Below are 13271 nucleotides of genomic sequence, written 5' to 3'. Positions count from 1 at the left end.
TAATAAGAGATCATTTTAACAGCAATGGCTTTAGAAATACATTTTTTTCTTCCAAAAAAAAAAAAAAATTCAACACAATATTAAAGTGTTTTTCATCCAAATCAAAGAAGTGTACCTGTGGGCAAGCGCAATGAATTAATCGTAAATGTCTGAGGAGAGAGTGAAACTAGAAACTTTTGGGGGAGCCACACATTTTCGGTGGAAGAAAGTGAGCATTGGGCTTTTGTGTTTCCTCCATGTCATTTGTGTTATGCACATTCATTTGGTGAGCTCATCGGAGGCACCTGTTTGGATAATTTTGGGGTAAAATAATCCAGGGCTATCCTGTTTCATGGGTTTTGTCATGCATGCCCGTACTTTACAGCACTCACTGGAGCTGAATGCATCATGTTCACATGTAGAGGATCTAAATGCTTGAAAACTCACACCTCTCCTTTAAAGAGAGCAACATCCTCAGCACAGTATCCTATCTCTGTTTGAGAGTGTTGCAGTATAGAGTTTACTCCGTTAAGCTTGCATTCATTTGCATGAAAGGAAGGTGTCATTTGAGGTTCACAATAGAGGTTACCTATGTTCTAGAACCAGCACTAATAGAATAAAAGACTAAAAGATTGTTTGCATTAGTAAAAAATTGCATGCTGCTAATTAAATAATTCATTGTCAAAATTGGAGAATACAATAAATCCTCTAGCAAAATATGGAAATTCAACTAAATCTAATTCAAGAAAATCCATCCATTTTCCAAACCACTTGTCCTCTGTGGGGTCACGGGAATTCAAGAAAATGTTATCCAAAATGTATCTTTGTTTTAGTGTGTGGAGTGAATTGTTCAAATGTGTTTTTAAAATGCTGTCTTAAACAAATGTGTAATCTGGATTTTGTTGTTGTTGTTGTACTTTTAGGCTAATATTACCTAATTATATTAGTTTGAAAGTAACATTTTAAAGTCAGTCAGACTGAATAGATCCTCAAGAGAAAAAACTACACATTTTTCATAGTAAAGGGGTTTTGGTTTGTTGGGTTACATCCATTTAGGTTGGTGGTTTTAGACCAAATGTAATGTATAAATGTAGTTTAATTGGTTGCATAACCATACATTTAAAGATTAATAAAGAAACAGATAACAAAATAAATACATTTGCTTGGATACAATATTGAGAATGTTCTCTCTTTTTTAGATTTATTGGTAACACTTTACAATAAGGTTTCATTAGTTAACATGGTAGCACTTTATTTTACAGTACCGTTCCCCATGTACATATTATGTACTTATTACAATAATTGGGTAATAACTAGGTACTAACTCTGAGCCTACCCTTAAACCTAACCTTAATCCATGTTACCTTATATTACCCAGTACTAAAGTACACTGTAACTTAGTACACGTAAGTGCATGTACTGTAAAATAAAGTGCAACAATTAACATTAGTTAACTACTTTAGTTAACATGAACTAAGAATTAACAATATTTATACAACATGTATTAATCTTATTAATGTAGTTCATCTTAGTTATTTATGTAATTTAATAAAAAAAAATTTTAATAAATTATTTCGTGTCAAGTTTCTACGTGCATATTGCAGAATGATGTTGCTGTAGGTGGGCGTGCCTCCAGCAGGATGAGGACACGCCCATTTCCAGCACACTTCAATATTCCACTCGCTGCTGCTGTTCAAAGCATGGGCGGGTATATAAACACACACGAGTAAACAGGTAGGTATAATCATTCTCTGAATTTTCAAGAGACACTGAACCGAACTGCTTTGCAATGCCCAGGAACACATGCGAATACCAGCTGCTGTTTCTGCTCTGTTTTCTTATTAAAAGCTGTCATGCTTTCAAAAATGATGCCACTGAAAAGTTTTATGGGCACATGGTCACATCACCTCACGAGACTCCGAACAACGCCTCTTTAAATCGAGCACGCAACGGAGGAAGACGAACGGAGAGCCGAGACCAAAAAGGTGCGTGTTTACTCTTTTGTTTATGATATACTGTTGTAGGATCCATAATGTTACAACATAAATCATCCAAATATATGTCTGCTCGCGTTCATTTTTTCTTTTCTTTAATATATTTTTATATTAACTAGTCATATCTATCTATATATCTAAGTTGCTGCCTTGAATTTTAAACTTGAATTTTTAAGTCATTTCAACTTAAATTACATTAGATTGACTTAAATTAGTTGATTCTTGTATAACAAAAAAGTTGAAAATTGCTTAACTTATTTTGATGAGTTAAAGCAATGTAAAAACATATATTGTCATAACTTATTTATTTATCATACACTTACATTTTTTACAGTGAATCTTTCTATCTATGTATCTATCTATCTATCTATCTATCTAGTTGTCTATCTAAGTTTTGCCTTAGATTTTTAAGTACAATCAACTTGGATGTTTAAGTCATTTCAACTTAAGTTACATTAAACTGACTTTATGTTATACTACAATCAACTTTTAAGTTGAAAATTGCTTGATGAGTTAAAGCAATGTAAAAGCATACTGTAAAAGCAAACTTATTGATCAGATAAGTTTTTACAGTCTATCTCTATCTATCTATCTATATATCTATCTGTCTGTAGTTATTTAAAGTGTTATGTATCATGTACAATTTTACGATAATTCCTTATGTATCCACTGATTTCTAAAGCATGAAATTTCCTTTGCAGAACAGCACCAGGTCGGTTGCAGGGAGCTGAGGTCCACTAAATACATATCTGACGGCCAGTGCACAAGCCTGAATCCCGTGAAGGAGTTAGTGTGTGCTGGAGAATGTCTACCCACCCACCTGCTTCCCAACTGGATCGGTGGCGGTCACTACTGGAGCAGACGGGATGCCCAGGAGTGGCGCTGCGTCACTGACCGCACACGCACCCAGCGCATTAAACTCCAGTGCCAGGACGGCAGCACACGCACCTACAAGATCACCGCTGTCACATCCTGCACGTGCAAGAGATACACACGCCAACACAACGAGTCCCCTCATGCTCCTCAGAGTCCCTCAAAGGATCATCCTCTGCAGAACCCCAAGAAGAAAAAAGGCAAAAATAAAAATTCAAAGCTCAATTCTAAAAATGAATAGCGCCTCTCCTTTATTGAGAATAAGCCATACTGGTGCAGATTTGACCAACACAACCCTGTGCTCATGGAAGGAAAGGGACTATGAACTACAATGACACTGACTTGGATTGCAATGATGTACAGCTGTTTTTCTTACTATTTTCAGATGTGGATTATTTTATGACCGTGCATAAATGTATGCATATGTGTGTGTGTGTGTGTGTGTGTGTGTGAATGCACTTTTTTGAGTGTAACATGGTTCATGTTTTGTACAAATATCCTGATTTCATAAAGCAATGATGTATACGACTACATTTGACAGACAAAAGTTGGAAAAAACTGAACAATATCTATAGCTATGTAAATATTTGCATTTCATATATAGTAGTTTTTGAATAGAATTACATCTATTTTTTATATAATAGTTTTTTTTAATGAATATTTCAAGTTGACATTTAAACAGGTAAATACACATTTATCCAATAAATTAAGTAGTTTACATATGCTGGTTTGTATTATTTTGAAATGGAGACGACTGATTGTAGCTAACGGCAACTAAAGGCAGAAACTATACAAATGAGGAACAAGTTCAAGAAGCGAGTTCTTTCTCACTGTCTTCGTAACTCTACGCTGCATTGTTGTGAAGGGTTGCCCTCACCTGAAGGCACATCAGCTACTTTTTGGCGGCAACATGTTAAAGCTGCTTCATTGTATCCCGTATCCTTTCACTCTGCCATTCTGAAAGTCATGTTGCCGTGCCTGAGGTTATAGTCCCAAGTTGTGAATCAGATTCCTTGTATTGTGAATCCAGGAATCCAGAGGAAGGTGACACTGCACAGGTAACATTGCAAGTCACTGGAGGATGAGAAATTTTGTGGATCACAGAATTTTGACAAACTTTATGTAATGTCAGCTTTCCAAATCAAGACAATGCATTCCAGTTTTGTATAAGATGCATCAGAAGGTCAACGAACAGTCTGTGGGCGGTCCATGGGTGTGCTGAGACTAAAGCTGAGACATTAAGGCAGGTAATATCATGAGTCTAACGGAAGACGTCTTTAAAGGATGTCTGGTGTCTCTCGTGTGTTGACAGGTGCAGTCAGAAACGGGTGCGTTTGTCTGTACTGATTCTCCATCTCTATAATTATCCCTGACAACAGATTTGCCTCCAGAGTTTTTGAGATGCAAGGACCACCTGCTGTTATTTATAAGCTCAATTACCAAATGCATTCCCTAAAGAGCGGGTTGCTGTGATCCACACAACTCGGCATGCTCCCACTTACTATGGTATTCAAACACAGGCTTTTCCTTGGTAATGTTTTATTTGTTTACTCAAGATTTTGAACTGAGGACACTTTGGTTTTCCCAAAGTTTGCAAGGTTAGTGGGATCAAATCTGTGGCATCATCAAAGTTGCCATGAAACAGAGGTAGCGATATTTTCTTCCGTATTGTGATGTTAGAAAAAATAAATAAAAATAGGGCGGGGGCTTGATTTTACACTAAATAAAAGTTCCAAAAGGGAGTTTTTGCAGTGATGCCATAGAAGATCTAAATATTTTCCAAATACTATTTTATGCATTTTTAATATACATTTTAACAGTATAAGTTGTTTAATATACATTTTCACAGTATGAATCTAAAATATTGAAAACTCTTGATCTATAGAACCTTTTTTCACTATAAAGAACATTTTTGAAAAAACATTTGCGTTCCGAAGATGAATGGGTTTGGAACAAAATGAGGGTGAGTAATTAATGACAGCATTTTCATTTTTAGGTAACCCTTTAAGGAATTAAGTCCTTAAATAAATACATCATCAGAAAGAAGTCTGTAATGTTCTCCGTAAGTCCCAGTTATGGCATTTTGATTAAACACAACAAGGTCAAAACATTAAAATAAATAAATAAAAAACAGGTTAATTGTTCATAATAAGATACATTGTAAAAAAAATTGCTGCGATTATTTATCACAACTTAAAATCCAACATTGTTTCAACTTTAAAAAGTATGTGTTCATGCTTGAATTAAAATATTCAGTTTAGTTAACTTTAGTTAAGTTGGATATTTAAGTTATCTCAACAAATTTTAAGTTGTTATAACTAATCGCAGCCACATTTTTTACAGTGTATATAACATGCATATAGAAATTAGATGGGGTTTTGTTTGTGGTACAGTTGTAAGTAAACAATATTTATAAGTAACTGTACATTCTTTATTGAGTTAATATTTCAATAATTTAACAACATATTTTCATGTTCATGATTATTTAACATTCACATTTAGCCATATGCTGTGATCAGTGAACCTCGAAAATCCCATAAATGTACATGATGACATAATTACGTACATAATTCTTATACTTGTGTCTCATTGGTTCTCGGAATTCAACAGTTTACTTTACTCAAAGTTAAAAAAAAAATACAACCCATTAAATCTGGTAATTTACACACCATTTCATTTGTTTCTCCTCACATGGTTTCATCACTCCATATAGTTTTATGTTGCTGTGCATCATTTCACAACAACTGTCAATTCTCAACAAACTGTCATTGTTTAAACCATACATTTATAATCATATTCCATACAGCCCTGGGCAGAGCAGTTAATTCCTGTAGCAAGTAATGTATAACTCTCTCTGTCAACACAGTACAATGTGCCAAAATAACCTGCTGTATCATAACTCCACCTCACCTACCTACGGTTTGGACCATTACCAAACAACACAGAAACCTCAGTCACACACACACACACACACACACACACACACACACACACACACACACACACACACACACACACACACACACACACACAAAAACCTACAAAAAAATTATGTCTGAAAAATTTGTGTTGCATCACTTTGAGATGGAAGTTGTTTAAACAGAACATACTGGACTTGATGTCACCATGCAATAAAAAAAATGTATGCAATATTTCAATATGTATTATATATGATTTATCCGTGCACATCATAATTATTGTTGTTGTTTTTTAATTCATATGCCCTCATAATCTTTAATCAAAACAATTTCCCCTCGCTCTTGTAACAACATTTCATCTCTTCTCTGATGAAGTGTTTACTGGCACGAGGGCATAACTGAATTCAATCATTTATCTACCTTAATTGTAAATTATAGGCCCATGTTTAACCCTAATTATAGTCTGAGTTAGGCAATTTAGGCATTGTGAAGACTCTTCAGATGAACAATCTATAAATAAAGGTGCAGTAAGCGATTGATAGAGGATCAGATGGAGCACCACAACACACTTTTAGCCAATCAGCAGTAGGGGGCGTGTCCACTCATGATGGGGGAGGAGAGAGAGGGAGCAAGAGGGAGATTTGAAGAAAGTCTGTAGAATGAGAGATTCATTACAAAAGAGAAAAGGTCAGAGGAATATCACTGGAAAATGATTGGGCTAGAGCTTCAGGACCCACGTTAATATTAGTAGGTTGGGTTGTTTCTGCTCCATACATGAGTAACATTGGTTTTGAGTGTGTGCTGCTGGAAACTAACAACAAACTCTTGCTTGTATATACTCGTGTACTGTGGTCATTTTTTGTTCTTCCTTGTCGTTCGTTCGCCATAATTTCTTTTACGAAGCTTTATTTTGCTTCACTTCTGCTAAAGATACATCTACTCTTGCATTGCGTGTACGTGCATTTTGGGGGCGGAGCAATGAAGGGATGGGTGTGTTTGTTTGGGTTGATTTCAGATATCAATGTGTTGTTCAACAATGATTCTCAGATATTGCTTTCTGCAATTTTAAAATCACACAAACAGCAATAACGGTAACAATGAACAAATAATGAGCAAAAAGACAAATAACTGAAAATCACAAACACAACAATAACAGCATAATAGCAGCAAATAGTAAAAGAGTAAAGGCACGTTCGGACGTGCCTTGATGCCTTCCTACCATATGCATCCTCCGAAGGCAGTACTTTTTAAGATTTCGGCCGCAGCCCTTCAGAGAAGAGAAGAGATGTCACTGCAGTAGGGAGGTGAAGTTATTTGGATTATAGATTCTGAGGGCACATGAACAAAATACACAAAGGGCACAAAAACTAAATAATAAACTGCAGTATTATTATATAGCTTTCCTGCAGCTCAGTGGTAAGAGCATTGCGTTAACAACGCAAGGTTATGGGTTCAATCCCAGGGGATTGCACATGCCTATGTATAAATGTATAGGATAATGCAATGTAAGTCGCTTTGGATAAAAGCGTCTGCCAAATGCATAAATGTAAAAATGTTAAATGTATTACATAATTTTTTTTTTCAAAAGGCAGTTTTTGATTCATGGTAATTCATGGTGTTCAATCATCTGCCACTTACCTTTGCTAAATTCAAAATAGTTTGTGAGATTACAAAACTCACAAGGTCGATGTTTTCATGATTTAACCCAGCAGAGCACACCTGTGAAATAGCCAATGAGGGTATATTTGATTATCCCTCTCAGCTCTGGAAGTGTGGGCTAGATGGGGGCTGGATCTATGCATGTGGGAACAATTCTCACAGTAATGATGCACAATTAATCATGATAATCATGATATAAGAAGAGGGCCAGGATTCCGGGATAGGAAAGATTAACTATACTAATCCTTCCTTTAACAAGCCCGGTAAGATCCAGACGTCCGATAAAGTTTCGATTTGTACTGTCTATTGTAGAAATGGACTGAATAAGGCAAACAGATTTGCTTCATTTAAAATAACAACACACAAAGCTACACGGCATAACCTCCGGCTGACAGGTTTGCACCTGTTGGTGATTTTGATGATTTTGCCTCATCTTATAGAGCACAAAGCAAGGTTTTTGAGATGTAGATATGCCACTATCTGCAAAGCTTTTCATACAGAGGTCAAAGTAGCGAATGTCGCTCACATTGAATCAAATTTGAGAGCCTATATCCAGCTGATGCAGCTTAGCCCATCCACTCCCAGACAAGAGAGAAAATGTGTCCAATTGCCGTCACACCTGTTTCTCATTCAACCTAGATGCTCTTGAGATGGTTTCATCCTCCAGCTACAGCACATCTTGTGTAAAACAAAGACCCTCAGTGTTTCAGGGGCCCTTGGTTCATATGTTAATACATCCAATTATGAAACTGTTACTGTTATTTGAGTTTGGGCTTCGTAGGAAACAGAAACAGAATGAAGTAAAAATGACAGTTGGAATGTTAAGCACCAAAATGTGAAATCTGAGTAAACAATGAACTGGAAACTAGAATGGTCTTAGAAATATGCATGCAGTTTGTAATGAATGTAGTGAATGGCTAAGATGGCCAAGGCAGGTAAGCTTGTTAAGGAAAGAGCAACATGAACTAAAGATTTAGTTTAGTGATTTGATTTACTTTGGCAAGCAACGATGCCACATTCCACTGTGTGTTTCTGCCCTTTTCATGATGTTATTGACATTGATCTGTTTATATTATCACAGGCATGTCTCAGCCGAGTGCAGCAAGAGGATAGGCACAAACCTGCTGAGCGCTAATGTCTGAGCGTGTGACATGTTAAGTAAACAATTAATCTTTATGGTTGTGTTTAATATCTATTGGGGGTTCAAACAGAAGCCATTTAATACAACAAACCAAAAATCTAATTTTTTCCTGATTTATTTAGTCATTTATAGGCCTATAATAAGGGCGTAAACATTTTAATCAAATTAATTACATGACATACTGATTAATCAGATTAATCACAATTAGTTTAGATAAATTAAATGGCTCTTTGAAAACCTGCTGTAACCCGCTTGTGCCTATTTTCAGACAGGACTAATCAACCCTATTACACTGCGCTCTGGAATACTTGATTCTGATTGGTCAATTCACCCCATTCAGGGGTCTGATATTTCATAATATTTGCTGTTGCTCTTAGCAATGCTGTATATCAGTCCGCTCCATCCGGGCAACAGAATCGGCGAAACTGGCGCCATCTTGTGTCTCGAATCGATTATAGTGAAATTTACCTCAGTGGACTTCAAAGTTCATATAATACAATTTTGCAGTGTTCGATTGTTTTTACACATTGTAGTGGACTTTTTCTAAACAGAAGCTTTAAGATACAGGTAAGATTGTAAAATTATTTCAACATTTATTTGTTGCCAAAAGATCTTCTTTCACTCTCTTCATTTAGGCCAGTGGTGGACATGTGGAGGCAAAGTTCCCTTTCTGGGTTTGGATTCTTTTAGTGAGAATTATGTTACATTTGATGTTTACACCACATTGGTGTAAAGTAGGAGTAAATGTAATTAGTTATGGAACTAATTATCTTTTTTGGCAACTTTGTAGTTTGGCAGAGTATCAAAGATATTAGCAACTATTACACCGCTTAACTACATTTTTTGAACATGCATGTACTCTTTAATCCAATACATTTTTAAGAGTAACAATTACTTGCGTTTTGGATGGCACCTAACTTTTTCTGCAGTTTGTTTCTGCTTCAAAAGAAGCAATATTGAAGGTACTGCTGTATATCTTGTGCGTTTTGCCTTTACTCACAGAAACTTGTCAACAAGACTACTTTACAGGAATGTGTGCGAGATGAGGATGTCTGCAGCCAGTGATGAGGCCGAAACCATAATGTCCATTGCAAGTAGGCGTTGACGATTTAGGCTAATTTGACTTAAAATGATTTGATTTATCCGTTAAATGGAAAATACCTTTTTTGGTTTAATTATGCCATTTTTAGGCACCTGAGTTTAACTGAGACTTGAGTGTTTTTAGACTTTTAAGAGGCTGTTGTGTCAACCTTGATTTATGGCAATATTGAGGTGTAGGTCTACAGTTTTGTACAGTCACAAATCAACTGTTTCTTGTTTTTTCACTGGCATATATCTTAGGTGTTGAGGACTAGTGCATCTTTGAGACTTACATTCAAGACTTGGGCTACTCTTACTCAAGTGGTATTGGAATTGAGTGTTATTTTCACTGTAAGGTATCTCTGCTTTTACATAAGTTGTTTTCACAGATAGTCTTTACACATCTGTTACACACAGTTTTGGGCTTGACTTAAAGACTTGTGAAACACAATTTTACCTACACTTCAACCATCAACAAGCAAGTTTGAGCAGCCAAATGGTAAGAGCTTAGTCTGCTAATTATGAAAACCGCAACATATCAAATAATAAAACGGTAAAAAGCAACTTGTGATGTTATTATTTGATGTTATAGTCTCCTAGGACAAGACGCTCCAGGTGTAGGCATTGCCATATTTCTTCTTTGTCTGTGTTGACACATGCATTAAAAGAAATCCTTTATAATTTCTGTACCTGGCAATGAAGGTTTCTTATGTCTTAAAGATGCTGTGGAAAAGTGGATCGGACCGATCACCAAAGCACACTTGTAGCCAATCAGCAGTAAGGGCTATACACTCATGATGGGGGAGTATGCAATATACTCATGTATCATCTTGGCTTGTTTGTTCATTTGCATTATTATTGTATAAGCCTGGAACGTCTAAACCTCCTCCACCGCCCAAGTATCGCCTCCCAAAGTGTGTCTGAAAGTGAGATGACATAGCAGTATTATCTCACTTTTTGGATATATGTGGTTTTTCTTTTGGTTCCCCTTTTAGTGATCGCTATAACCCCTTAATCTTGTCACGTTTTTAATAAATGAATTACTTGGACTAGCCTATCATGTTATGTAGGGAGCTGTTCATGAAAACTGTATTTTTGGGATGGAAGAGATGTCTTTGCCATCAAAGGAGTAGAGGAGCTAAATAACAAACAAGACATTGGACCTGAATTATCACAAATTGCTTGACTTATTGATGAAATCATACTTTCGGGAGACAGGCGCAGCAGATTTTGCCATAGTCGTTACCTGTGTTGCATAGCGTGTACCTGACGTGGGGGCCGAGGCATTCATCAGCTTCATGACAGCAGAGACTGAGCACACTTAATCCTTGTTATTAATGCAGAGCTGATGATTAGTCCCTTCGATGCCGAGATTTAGGGTCTTCTGGCACAATGGTGTATTTTTCCATCATTAAAGGACGTGTTGGTTCTGTCACTTCATTTGAGAAATATGACTTGGAGTTTGGTATGGCAGCTGGCAGTAATATTGAGGGATACACAGAATGCAGTGTTGTATGGCAGTTGGCAGTAGTTTTGAGGGAAAAGATATGACACATTAATAAATTGCTTTCCTTTGATACTATTTTGAGGTGGTGCTGTGTATTTCTTTCAACTGGCAGTGAAAACTCAGTCTTTGGAACATTTGGGAAAATCCGAGCAAGGCACCAGAGCAGGATTTATAAGCCGCTCATAGCTGTTAACATATGAATATCAGACTCTGCTGTGGTTGCAGGATTTATTGGACATAATAACCCTCCATCATAGATCAGATTATTTTAATTATTATTATTATTATTATTTAAAAAAATCACTGCAAAAGTAAACAATGCAAAAATCTTCCAGTGAGGACAACTCTTCTATTGGGTCATTCCGCGTCAAATCGACCACATTTTGGAAACTTTCCCCAGCTCAAATTTTTGATTTTGTTCATATTTTTTCTTTAGAAAGACAAACATAAATAGTGATGAAAGGCCAAATATTGAATGTCATGGATGTATATTTCCTGAGTAATCCACTATTTTGTAGAGGGGGGTCAATATGACAATTTTTTACCTGAGATTTGGAGCCAATTTACAGGGGTGTAAAAATGACTTTAGAAAGATGATGGCATCATAATTTTTTTTTGCACAGATTGATAGGTCTATTTAATAAAATCTGTTGACTTTAGCAATCTTTGTTGCATTATATGCCAACAGTGACAGTTCAAAAATGGCAAAAAGCTTGTGATGTTTGCTTCAAGTTTGCATGCCAGTAACTCAAGAAGTATTAAATATATTTTAATATTCTTTTAGATTTTGGTTCTTAAAAAACTTTCCTTTTAGTATATTCATTTTAAAGGCCCTATATGGTTCAATCCCAGAGATATGGAGATCTAGATGTGGCACCATGAGTAAATTGTACGCATTTTCAATGGTCAAAAACCAAATGTTGGTCACTTTAAAGTAGAATATCTAAAGAACAAATGATGTTGAAACTAGAAATGTATCTCGTGATTTTCTATCAACTCAATTGCATAGAACATACCTGTCTGAGTGCCATAAATATTGTTTTTCCAAAGGTTGCATGCAACTCTAAAAGTATTCAAGATATCTTAATATCTTTCTAGATTCTCATTCTTAATAAACTTTTCTTTAGAAATCTTCATTTTCAAGGCCCTATATAGTTCAGTCACATAGATATGGGGATCTCAAAGCAACTCCATATTCAAATTGTTGAATTTTACCCATTTTCAGTGATCGAAAACCAAATGTGGTTCAATTTGCACATCGCTGATACTTATTGCATTTAAAGAGGAATGTCTGGAGAATAAAACAAATTTAAACTACAAATGTATCTCGTTTCCCTCAATCAAAACGATTGCATACAACATTTCTCTGAGTACCAAAAATGTATTTATAAGAATCTATATTTGAATCAGTTTTAGAGATCTTTGAAAGATGGGTTAATTTTAACAACATCTGAAGCCAACAAGAGTATAAAGAATATGCAGTATCGTAACTACACGTGACCGCATTGACATCCCTAAATCAATGAGGTTGAACCATATAGGGCCTTAAAAGATTCCAAGATTCTAAAGAATCTGAAATTACATTAAGATAACTTTAACACTTCTTGAATTAAAGACATGTAAACTTTGCTTTTTTTGTTTTGTTTTTGGCACTCAGAGAGAGGTGTGTTGTATTCAATTGTTTTGATAGAGGAAAACAAGATGCATTTTCAGTTTCATTGTTATCTGTTCTTCAAACTTTCTTCTTTAAACACAATAACTATCAGCTATTAAAATGTTACCTATATATTTAGTTCTTGACCATTGAAAATTGGTCACATTGGGGGTTTTAATATCTATGTGACTGAACTATATAGGGCCTTAAAAATGAAGATTCCAAAAGAAAAGTTTAGTAAGAATGAGAAGATAATAATATATCTTGAATACTTTTACAGGCATGACAACTTTAGAAAAATTATATTTATGGCACTCAGAAAGGTATGTTCTATGCAATTGAGCTGATAGAAAAAAAATTAGATGCATTTCTAGTTTTAACATTATTTGTTTTTTAGTTATTCCTCTTTATACAAAGTGACCCACTTTTGTTTTTGACAACTGAAAATGTGAGCTGCAGACCTCTG

The 13271-nt window shown here is 35.6% G+C and overlaps 1 protein-coding gene across 1 annotated transcript; it reads left to right on the top strand.

The window, feature by feature from the left end:
- The first annotated feature begins 1688 nt into the window (after positions 1–1688).
- sostdc1b (sclerostin domain containing 1b) lies at positions 1689–3561 on the top strand. The gene is made up of 2 exons (XM_082185135.1): positions 1689–1964; positions 2675–3561. Exons 1-2 carry the CDS (start codon positions 1769–1771, stop codon positions 3085–3087), a joined length of 609 nt encoding a protein of 202 aa, XP_082041261.1. The 5' UTR covers positions 1689–1768; the 3' UTR covers positions 3088–3561.
- Positions 3562–13271: the final 9710 nt, after the last annotated feature.

Source organism: Leuciscus leuciscus (genome assembly GCF_965113295.1).
Source record: "Leuciscus leuciscus genome assembly, chromosome: 12".
Taxonomy (NCBI): Eukaryota; Metazoa; Chordata; class Actinopteri; order Cypriniformes; family Leuciscidae; genus Leuciscus; species Leuciscus leuciscus.
Note: the sequence above shows the minus strand (reverse complement) of the source record. Positions and strands in the feature narration are given on the sequence as shown.

Bases quoted from the DNA above. Each gene is read 5' to 3' on its own strand.
- sostdc1b (XM_082185135.1), top strand. From the start codon at position 1,769: ATGCCCAGGAACACATGCGAATACCAGCTGCTGTTTCTGCTCTGTTTT. The intron at 1,965-2,674 runs GTGCGTGTTTAC...TTTCCTTTGCAG, and splicing joins GGAGAGCCGAGACCAAAAAG to AACAGCACCAGGTCGGTTGC.